The sequence below is a fragment of the Emys orbicularis genome, chromosome 10 (assembly GCF_028017835.1).
Source record: "Emys orbicularis isolate rEmyOrb1 chromosome 10, rEmyOrb1.hap1, whole genome shotgun sequence".
NCBI classification, from domain to species: domain Eukaryota; kingdom Metazoa; phylum Chordata; order Testudines; family Emydidae; genus Emys; species Emys orbicularis.
The window spans coordinates 20,840,648-20,860,309 of NC_088692.1; the positions used below are offsets into that span (position 1 = coordinate 20,840,648).

General features: G+C 41.3%; 1 protein-coding gene across 1 annotated transcript in view; it reads left to right on the forward strand.

Moving 5' to 3' along the window:
- Nucleotides 1-19,662, forward strand: part of SNX29 (sorting nexin 29) — a 509,283-nt gene that overhangs the window by 355,912 nt on the left and 133,709 nt on the right. The window contains exon 19 of the mRNA XM_065411740.1: nucleotides 4,954-5,094. Within this exon, the coding sequence (XP_065267812.1) occupies nucleotides 4,954-5,094 (141 nt within the window). The remainder of the gene's footprint in view (nucleotides 1-4,953; nucleotides 5,095-19,662) is intronic.

The window sequence follows — 19,662 nt, forward strand, 5'->3', positions numbered from 1 at the left end:
CTGTCTTTCAAATGTGGTATATCATGGCCACAAAGGGAGGCTGCCAATCAGCCTTTGCTTGAGATAGTGTTGATGGAAAATACTTCTATACTACAGACAAAAGTGCTAACTTTTTCTTTGGTAGACAGATGATAGAATGTTCAAGCAAAAATCCTTGCTCTCCAATTAAATAACCATTCTTGGAGAGAGTCTGATTTAATGTGTAAGGGGATCTTTAATTTAAAATTACTTAATGGAGTTAGTTGAGGAAACCGATTATCAGAGGAAAAAGAAACATCTGTCAGAAAACCAGTGTGAGCTGGGATACAGAGGGTCTTGGAATTGATTTTTAAATTGACCAATGAATAAGCCTTAGAGTTTTTAAGCATTCTAAAACATGATTTTAAAATAGCATCTGCAGTTTTACAAGTTAACTTTATCTTTTTATTTATTTATTTGTTAGATCAGAAGAGGACGATATTATATGTAATTGTTAAATTGTAGCATTATAGTTTGTTTTTGGCACAAGAACGGACATGAATTTGAACAATGTCAATGAGAAAATGCTGAGTAATTAACTAGAGGATGGCATACTTTGTTGTTTGTATAGGCCAAGTGCATGGTGCACACAAGGGACTTCTTGCATTCCTAAATTTCCCCATCATAAGCTCCCTGTGTGCCATCCTCCCATCTCTCTCTATTTCAAGGACTCCCAGCACACACACACCCTCCATCTCTCTCCATCATGCAGGTATTCTGTATGCCCTTCTTCCCTTATACCAGGGTCTCCTATTCCAGGAGCTCTGTGTACCCTGTCTCCCTATACTTCACCCAAATGTTTATTTCTTTTCTTTCCATCTGGCCAATAATCATTTGAGGGTGTCAACATTCTAAACTGTATTGGGACAATCAAGAGATAAGGTGGGTAAGATAATATCTTTTATTGGGCCAACTTCTGTTGCTGAAAGACACAAGCTTTCAAGCTACACAGAGCTCTTCTTCAGGGACAATGGGCAGAGCTGAGATGGGGAGTAATGTTATGCTGGAAGATGCTAATGCCCTCATGCATTTCTTTTGATCTATAGACTATTACAGAACTGGTGGAAGTTGATGGGTCTGCTAGCCAGATGTCAGGGACTCCATGTGTCCATCATTTTGCCCTTATAGTTTTCTGACTTTGACCATAATCAACATGGTTCTGCCCATTGATGCTTAGAACATTCCTTGAAATTTTGGAATTGATCAGATGCAGCATTCAAAAGTTATCATGTTACAGCCAAACAGAGAGAAATACCATCAAGTCAAGTGTAGGACCTTGCTTTGTTTGGACAATCATTTTCTTCTCTATTTTAATAAAACTAAATGTTTAGAGACTAGCAGGGTCAAATTATATATGACTTTGGTCTACGCCCTAGAACAATGGATTATAGTGAAAAAATGCTGTATAAAAAAATCAATGTTAATGTTAGAATTGGTATCTGGATTTTTCTTGTTTATTCTCTCCGTTATCTAAGAATGATATCATTCCTGTAGCATAGTGCTTCCTCTCACCAGTACCACAAGGAGTTGCCATTCTCCTGTTGGTCTGATTAAACTTCTGCTAAAATGGGAAGGGCCACTGGACTGGGAATTAGGAGATCTGGTTTCAAATTTGCCACAGGCTTCCTGGGCAAATCACTTATTCTTTCTTTTTGTCTCAGTTTCCCCATCTGTTAAATGTAGATAAAATTCTTCTACTTCAAAGAGGTGCTTGTCTGGTGCGTAGATGCCACACTAATGAAATCATAATAAATACAAACAAATAATCAGGGAAGTGGTTTGGGAGAGGCATGAGTAGACACTAGAAAAGGAATAGGATTCTTGGCAAGATATTGATATTAATGGCTTATATTTGCTGTATGAAGGTTATTGAGAACTGACCATTTGTTTATTTTTTTTAAATTTGGTTCAAATAACTTGTGCTAGTTTCTGTTATATAGAATATTCATTTTTGATAGATTATTTCATGATATTGAAGACCTTTCCTACTCTGCTGGCACAATTTGAGGTCCCCAGTTCCTCAAGGTGGCTGTCGATGTTATCATAGCATCTGTTTTAGGGTTGTTGCTTATTTAATAGTCAGAAATTAGGCTGAATTCGTAATTAAAGGCCAGCGATGAAATCCTGCCTGCACTGAAGTCAATGGCAAAACTCCCATTGACTTCAGTAGGGTCAGGATTTTAACCCAACATGTACCAGGCTGCTTGATTTAGTGATGTATAGTAGTAAATCAACTATAGAGACATTTTGTTCTCCACCCTTCTATACTCTCGTTTTGTAATTCATTTGCCTAACAGTAGCCATCTGCATGCCTTATGGGCACTAAACTAAAACAAGCTTAACCAATCTTTTTAACATTTAGGGCTTATTTTCTTTGATTTCCCAAGTGAGTTGAGATTAATGGTCTTGAAATAACTTGGCTTCTGAATAGTATTCCCTGTTGAGATAATAAAGCTGTAAATGCTTGTACTAAAGCAGGAACTTTAATATGCCTTTCAGACTCTATTATATGATCGTCAATAAATTCAATATGACACAGGGCTCTTAGTGTCAGTTCTTCACATCTTACAGTCTCAAAGAAATCAATATCTATGTTCTTCAAAGAACAACAAGTAAAATCTTTAACGATGTATACAACAAATGAATCTGTTTTTGCGGTCTTTAAAATATTCAATTACAGTGTATTAGACTCCTTAATTACTTAACTACAGGTTACACCTTACTAGGTAACATAGAATTGCATGATTCACCAAATTACAATTTTCTCTGTAGTTGAATAGTAAAAATAGGAATTCCATATTAAATAACTACATTAAAATAATTTAGGTATACTTTGTTTTATAAGGAGCCTGAAAAATTCTGAATAATACTTATATATGCCAAAGTAATATATTTTAAACATAGTGATTAAAGAAAGGTGGGGAAAGAGCTGAGGGGATAAAGTCACGTTATCTTAATTCCCTATTAAATCTAGTTAGCAGAGCTATTTCACTAGCTATTATTTTAAAATTTGTATTGCTCTTTAAATACTTGGCCATGTGGTCTACCTATTTTTAGAGCCCATCACTGTAGTACCTGAGTTCCTATTGACAAATACAATTGCCTGTAGTTTTGTGTGTTCGTATATAATCTAAGTAGACCAAACTCAACAGCTCTGCTTTCTCCAGCAGAATCTACCATCATAATTATGAAGAGCAAGTGAAGTGTTGTACCGTGGTAACCATTACAAGCTTGCATTTAACAAGTTATCACACAATACTATGATTACTGCCTGTACTATAGTACACAGTACCATAGTAACTCAAATACTATTTGTGTGGTAACTGTTAGAAATATTGCATTTTAATTGTGATCATTGTATTGTTTGAATTCTTGGACTTTTGTCCATTATCTGTTTATAGTTATGACAGGTTTGGGGTTGGGAACCTTGTTTCCCTTAGGAGTCCATGGCACCATGTATGAAATACTATGCTAAATAGTTTTCTGAAGTCTATATTCATCTCTTGACTTTTTCACTATTACTGTAAAAGTGATTATCTTCTGTAATACTTTAAAAAATTGCCATGAAATGTTTAAATGTTCGTATTGAAAGTTAGGCACCTAAATAAAATAATTAGATCCTCAGCACTGTTGAAAATCAGGCCAATTATATAGGTATCTGAATGTGGATTTGGATATTTAATTTTAGTCTCCTGAGTTTGAATATTTTTGCTTTGGCTTTTTTCTTGCTTATTCCTGTTTCCTCTGTTTTCTTTTTGATCATTGTGTCTCTGATATCATTAGCACTACTTTTTTCAGATGATCATCATCTCAGTAATCTGGAAACTTCTAAAAATGCTGTTGAAGAAATATGGCAGTTTTGCCTCATCAGTTCTAATCTGCTCTAGCATATTATGTAAACTGCGGAAGTCATTAATACTAGAAAGTTTGGGGTGGGAAGAATAGGGCACAGGTGCTGCAGAGGGAAGCAATGGAAACATAGCTCCGCAAGGAAGCTGTGGGTAGGAAAGCAAGAAGTCACACCAAAGAGGACACTAGTCCCAAATGCCCTCAGTCATGGTGTTGGGTCCTGAGATCATTGTGGAGTTTCTGGGTTTTAGAGCCATGCCTTGCCTGCTCCCTCCATAAGGTTAAAACCCCTTTTCCCAATAGAGAACATACTTCCAGAGCCATTAATTAATTCTCAGAGTTTTGTGAGCATGTTTTCCTTCTCTATGGGTTTTCCCTCAGGGAGGAGAACATTTAGCACATTATTGGTAGTACCCTCATGAAAGTAATTGAGCTGTGGCAAAAACATTCAGTATGTGAAATTATACTACACGTCCTGTACAAAAAAATAAAAAGAGAGAGAAAACTGCTTCTATTTTCCAAATAATAACATTTCAGTAGTTTATACTCCAGTATTTTATAATACATTTTGACTTCTTAAAAAAACCCATTCATTCGTGAAGGATGTGGTTTGCTTCAGCATAACGATGATGAGTAAATAAAGTTTGTGACTTAAGAATTATGACTAGAAATTCATGTGTGAAGTTGGAAAACTATTAAATGTACATAAATCAATGTAAATTATATCAGATTAATTTTTTCTTTGTGCACTGGTCAGTAGAACCTGCTGAAAACCATGGCAACAGAAAGCATTAGCAGCTATCTTACCACAAAATTGCAGCCCTGTCTTGTAATAATGAGCAAGTTAATGTATGTCACCACTGAATCCAATAAAAGAGAATTAGATTAATGACCTGTTGAATAGACATATCTACACTTGATGACTGTTTGCAGTTGGATGTAGTTGTAGGTAAATAGTCCTAAAACTACTGAGAGTGTTATGTCATAAAGGTGAAGGTAGTTGACAAACAGTACTTTTAACAAAGAGAGACAAAATGAATGTAATGATTGCCTTTAAAATTGATCTTTTCTTGTCTATACTTGCAGGTATATATCAGAATAAAAGATGATGAATGGAATGTTTATCGAAGATATGCAGAATTCAGAAGCTTGCATCACAAGCTACAGAATAAATACCACCAAGTAAGGACCCTTAACTTCCCACCCAAAAAAGCCATTGGAAACAAGGTAAAGGAAAGCGTATTCTCAACATTTATTAATATTGTGAAATTAAATACTGAATGCATTAAAGTGAAAGTTATAATCAGAAATTTAATCCTAACAAAATAGAACATGAATGCAGGTGAGTATATCAATTATATTTGATGTAGCTGTGAATGATGTATCTCATGAAATGCACAATACAAACCATAATTTTCCCAGTTGAGAAACGAGGAACAAATCGTAGGGCATAGTGAATTGAATACTTGATCTATATATTCCTTTTAGTTATTTAATGCAAACAGTGCTTCATAATTAACCTTTTAATGTGTTAAACTAATTCCTGATTTAAGAGGATTAGTAAAAACAAGCAATGATTTCTATTGCTTACAAATCTATGCAGGTGATAAGGGTAGGTTTTCAGAGACATATGTCTAAAAGGTATTGTATATGTAGGAGGTTTTCAGGTTCAGTATGTGCAATTAAATATTTCAATGTATAAAAGAAATGATGGTGGGGTCTTTAGTCTATATTTTGACCAAGGTTTGATATACAAGTCTGTGCAGAAAATCTGAACTAAATCAAATACTGGTAACTTTACAATTAGTCGTTCCTGTTAATTTATTCGTCTGTAATAGGACTTAAATTAATCAATTTCTCAGTAGTCTCAGAAGTTATACTGAGTAAATTATTTACAGATAGAAAATTCAGATTGTACTATGCAGTCAATGTGGTCTCTAGTTGTTTTGTTTTTAAATATTCGATGTTTGCTGATGCCATTTGGAGGGATACAGAAATAAAACACAAGATTCTGGTAAATGGATTAAAAATCAAGGTTGAATTTTATTGAAATGTCTCAAGCTTCAGTTATGGCCAACAGCTAGTAATGCACGTAGTCCTAATAACCAATAGCCACAAGGATACCTATCAGATGTTTTCAACAATGGTATGATGAAGCAGACAGGACGCAACTCCCAAACCATACCAATGTCGAGGTGGAAGATGTACTTTTGTGAAGGGATCTATACATAAGACCTGTACATAAGTCCCGCATCCCTTAAGGTCCTTAGCACAGCTGTTTCCTGACCTGAGTCCAAGATTTAAGAAAGGAGGCCAAGACAATCAACTGTTAGAACAAGAGACTCCTGTCTATCAAGTGAAGTTAATAACAAATGTCCTAGGCAATGTGGACCCAAGTACAGTATTTGCAGTGACTTTATCATAGAATCATAGACTTTAAGGTCAGAAGGGACCATTATGATCGTCTAGTCTGACCTCCTGCACAACACAGGCCACAGAATCTCACCCACCCACTCCTGTATCAAACCCCTAACCTATGTCTGAGCTACTGAAGTCCTCAAATCGTGGTTTAAAGACTTCAAGGTGCAGAGAATCCTCCAGCAAGTAACCCCTGCCCCACGCTGCAGAGGGAGGTGAAAACCCCCCAGGGCCTCTGCCAATCTGCCCTGGAGGACAATTCCTTCCCGACCCCAAATATGGCGATCAGCTAAACCCTGAGCATGTGGGCAGGACTCACCAGCCAGACACCCAGGAAAGAATTCTGTAGTAACTCAGATCCCACCCCATCTAACAGCCCATCACAGGCCATTGAGCATATTTACCGCTAACAGTCAAAGATCAGTTAATTGCCAAAATTAGGCTATCCCATCATACCATCCCCTCCATAAACTTATCAAGCTTAGTCTTGAAGCCAGATATGTCTTTTGCCCCCACTGCTCCCCTTGGAAGGCTGTTCCAGAACTTCACTCCTCTGATGGTTAGAAACCTTCATCTAATTTCAAGTCTAAACTTCCTGATGGCCAGTTTATATCCATTTGTTCTTGTGTCCACATTGGTACTGAGCTTAAATAATTCCTCTCCCTCCCTGGTATTTATCCCTCTGATATATTTATAGAGAGCAATCATATCTCCTCTCAGCCTTCTTTTGGTTAGGCTAAACAAACCAAGCTCTTTGAGTCTCCTTTCATAAGACAGGTTTTCCATTTCTCAGATCATCCTAGTAGCCCTTCTCTGTACCTGTTCCAGTTTGAATTCATCCTTCTTAAACATGGGAGACCAGAACTGCACACAGTATTCCAGATGAGGTCTCACCAGTGCCTTGTATAACGGTACTAACACCTCCTTATCTCTACTGGAAATACCTCGCCTGATGCATCCCAAGACCGCATTAGCTTTTTTCACGGCCATATCACATTGACGGCTCATAGTCATCCTGTGGTCAACCAATACTCCGAGGTCCTTCTCCTCCTCTGTTACGTCCAACTGATGCGTCCCCAGCTTATAACAGAAATTCTTGTTATTAATCCCTAAATGCATGACCTTGCACTTTTCACTATTAAATTTCATCCTATTACTATTTCTCCAGTTTACAAGGTCATCCAGATCTTCCTGTATGATATCCTGGTCCTTCTCTGTATTGGCAATACCTCCCAGCTTTGTGTCATCTGCAAACTTTATTAGCACATTCCCACTTTTTGTGCCAAGGTCAGTAATAAAAAGATTAAATAAGATTGGTCCCAAAACTGATCCCTGAGGAACTCCACTAGTAACCTCCCTCCAGCCTGACAGTTCACCTTTCAGTATGACCCGTTGTAGTCTTCCCTTTAACCAGTTTCTTATCCACCTTTCAATTTTCATATTGATCCCCATCTTTTCCAATTTAGCTAATAATTCCCCATGTGGAACCGTATCAAATGCCTTACTGAAATTGAGGTAAATTAGATCCACTGTGTTTCCTTTGTCTAAAAGATCTGTTACCTTCTCAAAGAAGGAGATCAGGTTGGTTTGGCACAATCTACCTTTTGTAAAACCGTGTTGTATTTTGTCCCAATTACCATTGACCTCAATGTCCTTAACTATTTTCTCCTTCAAAATTTTTTCCAAGACCTTGCATACTACAGATGTCAAACTAACAGGCCTGTAGTTATCTGGGTCACTTTTTTTTCCTTTCTTAAAAATAGGAACTTTACTCTAATAACAGCTTCTAGCATACAGCTCTTAATGTCTCCTTGCAGTAAACCATGTGTAAACAATGAGCCCTCCCCACTCATGGACACCCATGTCCTCACCCAGGGAGGCCCACTTCAGTGTGCTCCAGGGGGAAGGCTCAAAGAAAAGGAAACTAGCTTGGTTAGTGTGCTACAAGAAAATGTTCCTTCCTGACCTCCAATACTGTTATGAGATGCTCCTTATAATCATGTGAGTGCTCATCTCCCCCAGCAGCCCACTTAGAGTGGTCAGATAGTAAGTGTGAAAAATTGGGACGGGGAGGGGTAATAGGTTGCTTAAGTAAGACAAAGCCTCTAATATTGGGATGGTCCCTACAATATTGGGACATCTGGTCACCCTAAGCCCACCCCAGGGTATATCAAGCCATTTAGCCCCTCTCAGCATGTTGGCAGAACCATGTGAGATCATGCACTAGTATGGACTGCTGACACTTTCTTATTTTGAGCTCCCAGGGTTTCTGAAAAAGCTGGCCCATTACCAGGACAGCTAAGGGTGAGATACTCACCACCTCTCTGTGCAGTGTGAAGAGGCTAGAGTTATATAAAGGTACTCTTAAAATCCTGGATCCAGCTGACGCGAGAATTTCCGTGGTACAGGAACTGAGGAAAACAGTCATAGGCTATTTTTCGAGGATTCCCTTGCAGACCCCAGCATAGGAGGGGTGTTGGAGGTAGGGGGAATGTGTCAGGGTGGGGTCACAGCAAGTAGCACTGTACAGATTCTGGACAGCACTGCTTCCTATCAGTTTTGCGGGTTGGGGACAAGCGGGGGCAGGCAGCAGGTGGGGACAGCCTGCAATAGCTTAGACAACCCTGATGGGCTGCATAACTTATGTTGGGGTCTACTTTAGCCACCAGGAGCAGCCCAGAATTGGGAAGATGTAAAAGCCACCATAGGGCCTCCTCCTGGGTTATGAGTTCTGTGAGAGCGAGAGAGAGAGAGAGAGAGCGCCTAGACGCTAACCCTGTTTCTTCTCCTCCCCACCATTTTCAACGAAACAAACAATAAATTGCTGAGTTGACGTAGGGAATCGGAGAAAAGACCAGGTGCAAGCAGCTTCTCTGCACACATTGTGGCATCATCCTCCAGTCATGGAAAGTGTGATTCTTATGGATTTAGGAATCCTCATTAAACTTTCTAATGACAACCAGGCCATACAAATAAGGGAGTTATGTATAACCTTTATCTTCACCACCTGCAAATACATTTACGTCCAATTATTAAATAAGTCCTAAAGTCACTAAAAATAAAACCGTGCAAACCAAAATGGAAACAAAAGCAAAAATACACTTCTTGAAAGCTGAATGTATATTTAAGGAGGAAACCTTTACTACTTTATGTTCCATCCAACAAATATGGTAGCAGTACCTATTTGTATATATTAATCCCTGACCCATCAATGTAAACTGTAAACAATTTCCATATACATTCCACAGATTTCCTGTGTGACTTTAACTAGTCATTTAGTCTCTTTGTGCCTCAGTGTCTCATCTGTAAAATGGGAATTATGGTACTTCCATTAAAGATTGTGAGTCATTCAGATACTGCAATAATGGGGTCCATATATGTACTTTAAATAGATGGATAGATATATTCAGATAAGTATCTCCCATCTTGTACTTTTAAAAATGGTTCTCTCAAGTGTTGCAGTCTGAGTAAGGCTTGCTGTTCATTCTGACTCCTTTGGGAAACTCTTTTGGAAGCCATATAATTATTCTCTTCATGACCATTAATGTGTTCTGCATCTAAGTTGCTTTTTTTAAACGGAAGTACCCTTCAGATCAGAAGTACCATTTCATGTGCATTGTGGCCTATTTACGTACATTTAATATAGTATTCATAATTTCAATACAGTCTATTTGCTCTGCTTTCATCATATTTACCGGTAGCTACTGTATATTTGCAACTTTGTATAATGACTTTAATAATTCATAGATTTTAAGGAGAGAAGGGATCATTAGATCATCTAGTCCAGGGGTTCTCAAACTTCATTGCACCGCGACCCCCTTCTGACAACAAAAATTACATGACCCCAGGAGCAGGGACCAAAGCTTGAGCCCGCTCGAGTCCCGCCATCCCGGGCAGGGGTTCCAAAGCCGAAGCTCAAGGGTTTCAGACCCAGGCTGAGTGCCTATCACCCGAGCCCTGCCACCCAGGGCTGAAGCCCTCAGGCTTCGGCTTTGGCCCCAGGCAGTGGGGCTCGGGCTTCAGCTTTGGCCCTGGCAAGTCTAACGCCAGCCCTGGCGACCCCATTAAAACAGGGTCGCGACCCACTTTGGGGTCCCGACCCACAGTTTGAGAACCGCTGATTTAGTCTTACATCCTGTATAATATAAACCAATCTGGTTACAAAATGATCAGTTGTAGTCTCTCATTTATATAATCAATCCAATATGTAGTATCAGCTAGGTAGATATTTTTTTTAATTACTAAAGAATCTAAATATGTCTCTGATAACTACTCGATTTTTAAGAATTGTAGTTATCAATATAGTCATCACTCTAAACTTATAATTTTCCTGTCTAGTAGTGATTGTTCTTTGATCCCTTTTCTTTTTGGCAGAGTAAGATATCATTGCTTCTCTTAAGTACACTGATTGTTGCCCAGAGCAGATCTGGAGAATTCTTAAAACGTACTTTATTATCACAGACAGATTGAGTGTTAGAGGTTAGATATTCAGCAAGGTCAAGAGTCTGATGGGCATATTTTAATAATAGCATATCTTATGGATGCAGAGTTATTCTAATAGCCACTACACTGGTGCATGATCTGTTTTGATGCCAATTTGTTAATGTTTAACTGTGTAAAATTGAAGGAAAATAATAATAACCGATTAGTTAAAAAAGATTGATGGAAATAAGAAAAGCATATTTCCTTGTTCTATAGGCTTAGGAAATGCTAACTGCTGGGTGGGCTGTTCACATCAAATATTGTCTCTATGCTCAGTTGCAGCTTCAGTAGAGATAGAGGGAATGAACTGCAGTTATATGTCTAGTGTTGATCAAGCAATTACCAAAATATTTTGATTAATCCCAGGCTCATGAAATATCTACAGGGCATAACATTAGTTCAGGAACAATACATAAGAACAATACAATATATTTCCTGTAATTAGAGACATGCATAATTTTTATAGTAACTGTTGAGAAGGAGAATTATTTTCTTTTTCTAGAGTCAAAAGATGAAAGCCACATTGAGCTAACCCAGTAAAATATTTGTTTTACATCACATTTTGATATATCTCCTGTAGTAGACCATTGAGTATTGCCTTCATCAATTTTAGTATCAACAGTTATCAGGGCTTTTATCTTTTTTGCATTCATGCACGTGTTATACCATTAGCCCTTCGTCAATTATCTTCAAGGAAATGTTAAACCTATCCTACTGCACAGATAGAATGATGGAAAAAGAAAGCAAAAATATTAAGCAAAATGTTTACCAGTGGATACCTGTTCCTTTATATATTGTCCTCCTTAAGCCATCTATTTTACCATAATACCAGCATATTTGCCAATAATGTAATCTGTTGTAGCTGTGATAGATATCTACCTTGGAAGGATGAATGCAGTTGTTGTGCATTTATGATATTAAGTAATTTAAAACAGCAAGAAAACAAATAAGAGAAGATGGTTTACATTTTTTCCAGAATCTTTAGTGGGCACTAAGATTTCAATGGATGTGGATCCTGAAAGTTCAAAAATGGCAGCTCTGACTTGGGTCCAAATAAACTCTCCACCACCTCACTCCAAGACTGAGCAGCTGGGCTTGCTAGGGAACAGGGACTGAGAAGTCATGCACATACCCTAGGATGCAAAGTAGCAGTGATGCTTCTCTACAGCTGATTGTGCAGCTTAGGTATTGCAATAGGTGCCCACTGCTTCAGTGTCCATGCTCCACAGAGCTAGTATTGGATTCAGTAGCCCTGCCCCCAGGGCCGGCTCTAACTTTTTTGCCACCCCAGGCAAAAAAGAAGAGAGCCGCCCTGCCGTACCCCCTCTCCCCCACGAGCGCCACCAAATCTCCGCGCCACCAAATCCCCACCCCCCCAGCACCACGCCACCGAAAGCCCCGCCCCCTCCAAGCGCCGCGCTGCCCGAAGCCCCTGCCCTCCCTCCGAGCGCCGCACCGCGCCAGCCCCCCCAAGACCCCGCCCCCAAGCACCACGCCGCCCGAAGCCCCGCCCCCTCCGAGCACCACGCCGCCCGAAGCCCTGCCCCCCGAGCACCACGCCACCCAAAGCCCTGCCCCCCGAGCACCGCGCCGCCCGAAGCCCCGCCCCCTCCGAGCACCACGCCGCCCGAAGCCCCGCCCCCCTCCGAGCACCGCCCGAAGCCCCCGCCCCCTCCGAGCACCGCGCCGCCCGAAGCCCCGCCCCCCCAGCACCACGCCGCCCGAAGCCCCCGCTCCGAGCGCCGCGCCGCCGAATCAAAAAAATAAATAAATAAATAAAAAATCGAGCGCTGCCCTGCCCCAAGCACATGCTTGGTCGGCTGGTGCCTGGAGCCAGCCCTGCCTGCCCCTACCTGGCTTACTGCCAAACCCTGCCTTGTGAGGGGAAGGAGGGATTTCCCTCCTTCCTTCCTCCCTGTGCACACTGGCTTCTGATTTCAAGCTACATATCCATGTACTAGCTTCACAGATCCTGTTTCACTGCCTGTCAAGGCTGATTCCCCACTCTGGCACTTTGAGTGCAGAAGGTGGGGGCCCGCAAGGATTCTAAAATTAATACTGGCCACTCCAGGCTGGTATTAAACTCCCAAGGTTACAGCTTTTCTCTGACCTTGGATGGGTAGATGCTGCCACCACCCAATTGCAAAAAAAACCCAACCCTTTGAGAACCCAGGAAGGAGCACTTGGGAATTCCTTCCTGTAGGGTACCCTCAAGCACCTTCACCCTCCCTCCAGGGAAGAGCTGAGAAAGAAAATCAGCTGTTGCCACTAGCTAATTAAACTACATGTGCACAAACCTCTTAGGGCATCAAAAATAAAATCCTGTTCTTAAAAAAGGTAAATTTCATTAAACACAAAAAGAAGGAAAATACATCTGGAACTTAGGCTTTTGCTAGATTTTAAAAACCCACTTACAAAAATTAAACATCAAGAATAACCTTCTTGAGGACCAGCTTAATGGTTACAAGCAAAACAAAAGCATTTGGGGGTTAGCACAGAGGAGTCCACAAGCCAATAAAAAATAAAAGAAATAACCCTTATTGCGTCTTCCTAGACATTCCCTGATTTACTTACATATCTGGGGTTTCAGATAAGCAATTCCTACCTGGCTTAAAGCTTCCTACAGCATAGTTCAGCCCTGTTCCTGTTCTGCGTCTCCTCTCTCGGGAGAACAACAACAGAGAGACAAAGAGGAGTCTTGTTTCAATTTTAAAAAGTTCTAGCCTTCCCATTGGCTCTTTTGACTAGGTACCAACTCACTTCCTTTTACCTATGCATGCAGTCAGACTTTTTAACCCTTTACAGGTAAAGCAAGTAGAGAACAGCTACCAAGAGGGATTTTATAGCTAACTGGCTGGCTGGGTGTCCATAAAAGGGAGCTATCCCCCCACCCCCTTCATTTATCACACTGCCTCTGCAGTGATAACATTTCCACTGGGTCTGAGGTCCTCCAGGGCCATGAAGAAGGAATCATAATTAGCTTCTGGGTGAGAGTCCAATGGAAATCATATGTGAGAAATACAGTAGCACAAATTTATAGACTTGTTAACTTATTTGTCTTCACAGAGGATACATTCAAATTAACAAGGTGGGGGCAAGTCACGTAGTCACCAGGGTGATGCTCTGGAACTACTACTCCCTACGAAGCCAGTCAGGACTCTGGGGGAGCCTCCTCCTCTCTCTGAGCAGACTGTCTCCAGGGGAAGAAGCTTCCACAGCTTCAACCTTCCTGGGTTTGACCTCGGAGCATTCAGCATCCCCTTCCACACCGTGCGCTTCCCGCAGCGAGTCCGCCTGGGCGGGGCTCCTGGAAAAGCCAGAGGGCCCTGGACCCCAACTCCGCAGTCAGACGTGACTCTCAGCCAGATGGTAAAACAGAAAGTTTATTAGTCGACAGGAACACAGCGTAGGGCAGAACTTGTTAGCACAGAAATCAGTGACTTTCAGACAAGTCCATCTTTGGGGGAGCCCAGAGCCGAGACTGACTCGCTTCCAGCTGCCTGGCCCCTGCCCTGCCCGTTGCTCCTCCTCGCTTCCCGGGCCAGAGTCACCTGGTCGCATTCCTCTCCTGGGTCTCAGGTTACAAAAGGGCGGCCATAGCATTCCTGCAGGCAGCTGGAGCAGTTTCCGCAAAAGTCACACACAGCATCCATGCAAAACAGCCGGACACACACAACATAACAAGGGAAAATTCCCACTTCATCACAGGGCATGCACCTAGATGGCTTGTTTAGCACCCACAAACATATTCAAGTCTTGCATCTTGGAGACTGAGAGTAATTATAAACGCATTTGGCCATTTCATAAATTTGTACTCTAAATAATGTTTATCTCAAAATAAAATAAATTAGTAATGTACTGAATTACTAGCAAGGGCTGAATAAAGCTGTCCTGGTGCCAACAGAAATTTGAAGGAGCACAGCTAGGCATTTTAAGGGAAGGCCACCTTGATAAGTCCTTAGTTACAGGAATATTGAGTTGTTTCCAAGGATCTTAGGGTGAGGAGCACTGCACAGATCTGTAATGTGTATACAGTATTTACCTGACCAAGATAAAGACATGAGTTAATGTACTTACTTATCAGGGTACAGACTACTTCACTGAAAGTCCATCTGGCAGCATTTTGTCCTTTCCATGAATTAGAAGAAGGTAAAATGTATCTGTGTTAAGCTTCTAATGGTTAGTTTTGTAGTAGAAATTATACATATTAATACTCTGACTTAAAAAAAAAAGACATGATTTGTGTGATGGAATATCATCCTGGTCAGGGCTGGCTCCAGGCACCAGCGAAGGAAGCAGGTGCCTGGGGTGGCCAATAGAAAGGGGCAGCACTCCGTCCGTTATTGGGGCGGCATGTCCGGGTCTTCGGCGGCACTTCGGTGGCTGCTCCGATTTAGTCTTCGGCAGCAATTCGGCGGCGGTCCTTCACTCCGTCTCTTCCTCTTCAGCGGCACTTCGGCAGGAGCTCAATCAGGTTTTCCTTTTTTTTCTTTTCTTTTCTTTTTTTTCCGCTGCTTGGGGCGGCAAAAAAGCTGGAGCCGGCCCTGATCCCAGTTTTCATTAAATTATGGAAAGCTTCTTGTGAGCTTTTTGAATCTTCCATTCTCAGTTACCTTACATAAAACATTATTATTTCTAAGTTACAATTTCAGCTCATAGAATCAGTAGCTTACAAAAATTAGCAAGTGAGCCACCTATTCACTACTAATTTTTATACAAATTCGATATTCATCCAACACTTTCGCTGATGTCTACATATCTACCTTAATGATATGTAGACCCACTGTCATTTCCCCTACTCTCATATCAGATCCCATAAAGTCTTACACTGATTTACAATGAGAAAATAACTACCAATTGCTCTAGGATGCTGGGTCAGGGCCGGAGAACAGGTTATAGTGCTGAGGTGATATCATGGTATCCGCCAGCCAGTGGCGGGTTTGGTATTACACTGCTCTACAGCCAAAATGCTTCTGAAATAAATGTAATCAAACTTTACTAATTCTGGGTCACTGAGAACGAAAATGATGCTTAAAATTGTTGATTGGCTCTACTTTTCAAGATATGCTATTGGGTCAGTATATACGACCCTTGACTTGGGAATGGCGGAGGATAAGTGAGTTATAAAGGGAAGGGATCTCAATTTAAACCAGAAACGACTAAAATACATCTTTGACTGGATCTGTGAATAAATCTATGACTGGGTTTGGACAGTACTTGCTTTTTAGGCAAAACAATGAATGATGCAATCTGAAGCTGGTATTGCGTCATACATGATATGAATTGCATCATGTTATTCCTAGAAGTCATGGATGATGCAATCATAACGAAGCTTACATCACTCTGCTGAACAAATTGCCCTATATCAGTTCTAGAAATCATACAGTGTCGTGCTCTCTTATTTGTCAGTGTTTGATTTTGCAAAGGGACACATTTCTGTTTAGCCAAAAGTGAGCAGAGATGCCTCGTACTTGTGTGAACAGTGCAGATAACTTCTGCTATGTTTGTGGTGAAGTGACTTTTGCATCACAAAAGCGCAGTATAACCACTATGGTTAAGAAAGCCTATCACCTTTATTTTGGCTGCAAAATTGGAGATCAGGACAAGAGGTGGGCCCCACACATATTCTGCAACACTTGTGCAACAAATCTTCGCCAGTGGTTCAACAGGAAAAGGAAATCTATGCCTTTTGCAGTGCCAATGATTTGGAGAGAGCCAACAGATCATACCAGCAATTGTTACTTCTGCATGGTGCCTCCAGCTGGGAAAGGTGTGTCAAAGAAGAAAAAGTGGACTGTGCATTATCCAAACATTCCATCAGCTATACGCCCAGTACCCCACGGAGAAGGACTGCCGGTTCCTGATGCACCAGAATCATTCTCACTTGAGTCAGACGAGGAAGAGGATGAAACTTCTGGTCCTGAACCATCAATGTCACAGGACCCACATTTTCTCCCATCCTCCTCCTCTCAACCACACCTCATAACACAAGGTGAACTGAATGACCTTGTCAGGGATTTGGAACTACCCAAGAGTAAGGCAGAGCTATTGGGCTCCAGACTACAGCAGTGGAATCTCCTGGCAGGTGATGTTAGGGTTTCCATGTTCCGTGACCGTCAAAAGGATCTTGTCCCATTCTTCTTCATGGAAGGTGATCTTGTAGCCTGCAACAACATCAATGGTGTGATGGCAGCCCTCAACATCGTTCACTATCCAGATGAGTGGAGACTGTTCATTGATTCATCGAAGACGAGTCTTAAAGCTGTTTTACTCCAGAATGGCAATGTTTTGCCATCAATTCCAGTTGGTCATGCAGTCCAGTCCATATGAAGGAAACCTATGACAACATGAAACAACTTTTGAGGTGCATAAACTATGACCAACATCAGTGGCAGCTTTGTGGTGATTTGAAGGTTGTTGCTCTCTTGCTTGGTCTGCAATACCAGACCTTGGACTGGATACACAAAGTACTGCTGTTTTCTCTGCGAATGGGATAGTCGTGCAATAGATTCCCACTACATCAAGAAAGATTGGCCACTCCGACAGTCATTGGAGCCTGGGAGGAAAAGTGTTCAGCATCCACCACTTGTTGAATCAAGGAAGATTTTGTTACCACCCTTACACATCAAGCTGGGTCTGATGAAGAACTTTGTCACGGCCATTGACAAAACACAAGCAGCTTTCAAGTACCTCCGTGGAAAATTTCCATGGTTAAGTGAAGCTAAGATAAAGAAAGGTGTCTTTGTTGGTCCTCAGATTCGTGAACTTCTTCGAGATGATGCATTTGACCATGCACTGCGTGGCAAGGAAAAGACGGCATGGAAAGCCTTCCAGTTAGTGGCAATACATTTTCTCGGAAACAACAAGGCAGACAACTACAGGTTGTTGGTGGAAAACCTCCTCAAGGCATACAAAAGCCTTGGTTGCAACATGTCACTAAAGATACATTTTTTGCACTCTCATCTAGATTTTTTTCCACCGAACTGCGGAGCAGTGAGCGACGAGCAATTTCACCAGGACATTGCAACAATGGAGAAATGCTATCAGGGCAAATGGAGCCCATCAATGCTTGCAGACTATTGCTGGACAGTGACAAGAGATGCTCCATTTAATGAATACAAGAGACAAGCCAAGAAGCGCCGAGTAGACACTGAATAGGACTAAACTATGTACAGAATAGTTTTTTGCCTTTTGTTTCATAATAAATTTTATTTATATAACCCTTTTACTGATTTTTAAAGTGTTACATAAACAGGACAGGTGAAATATTATCATGTAAAGCAACCATAAACACATGAAAAGACCTAGGTTTACAATTTATGATTAAAACTCTACTATCTACACACTATACATAGACATAAAATGTAAAAACTTAAATATCTTAGAAACAGTAGCCAATCAGTTGTTTTAATTGTCATATTTGAATTCAGCACATCAAAATACATAATAAATAGCACATTTTATCTCTGAAGCAGACGACTTCTCAAAAATTGTAGACCAGTGTTATTGGTCAGTTGTGGTATCTCTGTCTCTGTGCCACCCGTATAGCATCATCTTACCTGCTGCACCTCCTGCTGTATTCTGCAGAACTCCCCATCATCACACATTTGTTTATTTCCACAGAATAGTGTATAGTAGTATTCCTGCCATTTAGATTCAGTTGTCTGTGCACTTATGCAGTGTGGATCGCCTTTAAGGTTATTGCACATTTTTTGTGCGGGCTTAGACTTTTTGTGCAGTAGAATGGGTTATACTGTGTAGATAATAATTCTATAAACATAAGTAGAGCCCTGCGCGGATACAAAATTTGTATCCACATCCGATCTGCAAAAATTGTCTGCAGACATCCGTAGATGCAGATATCCGTGGATTTGCAGGGCACAGCAGTGACGCAGGGCTGTGCCAACCCCCCCCAATGTCCCCCACTTGTCCCCAGAGATCTCCTACCCTGCCGCCTGTCCCCCTCCCCTGCCATACCTCCTTCCCTGTCCCGGGCAGGGAAGCTACAATCCTGGGCCCTCATGTGCAGTGCCGCCCTCCCAGTGGGGGACTCAGACACCCCTACGTAGCAGTGGCGGCTCTAACGCATGCAGCGCTTGGCTCACTGCACAGTCCCGCTCCCTTCTGGGAGTTGTAGTTTAACTTTTTCATCTGAGCAAGTTGGGGACTACAACTCCCAGAATTCCCAGCAGGCTATTGCCACATATCGCAGCCCTCTGCTGCATGATTCAGAGCCCTGAGCTGGAGCCTGAGGGCTGGGCTGGGTGACACCTGCTCCGTTCTACAGCTACTCTGGTGAGTGTGTGCTGCAGAGCCCTGCGGGGATACAAATTTTGTATCTGCATCCGAGCCACAAGCCACAAAAATGGTCCATGGATATAAAGCGTATATCCACGGATTTGCAGGGCTCTAACCATAAGCACATGTTCAGTTTTATTTTCATTTAACTAAATCACAACTTTTGGTGGCATATTCTTGAACAACAGTACAAGTAGCCTCATAGGAAGCATTACGCTCAATGGATGATTGAAAGATGGGGAGATGCCATTGAGCTACCTTCCTATGCCAGAGGGAGTTGGATTTCTTGGGACAATAATTTCCATGGGATTGTGTCTATGTCTTGGAATAATGCAGGTCCATCTGAGCCTTGCGATTAGGTGGTCCAATATAGGTTTTAGATAGATAGTAATGTAATGAGTAATGCAAGAGGAAAAAGCTGGTGATGATTCTGGGCCATATGGTTCCCTTCCTTTTCAGTTGCTACTAGAACATGTGGCCTTTCGGGTGTACAGAATTATTTCAATAAAAGTTGTTGCTCTTAGGTCAGAATTATGGCGGGGGACAGAGTCCTCCCATAGTTAAAGTTACAACTGGCTTCTGATTTCCTGTTTGTCT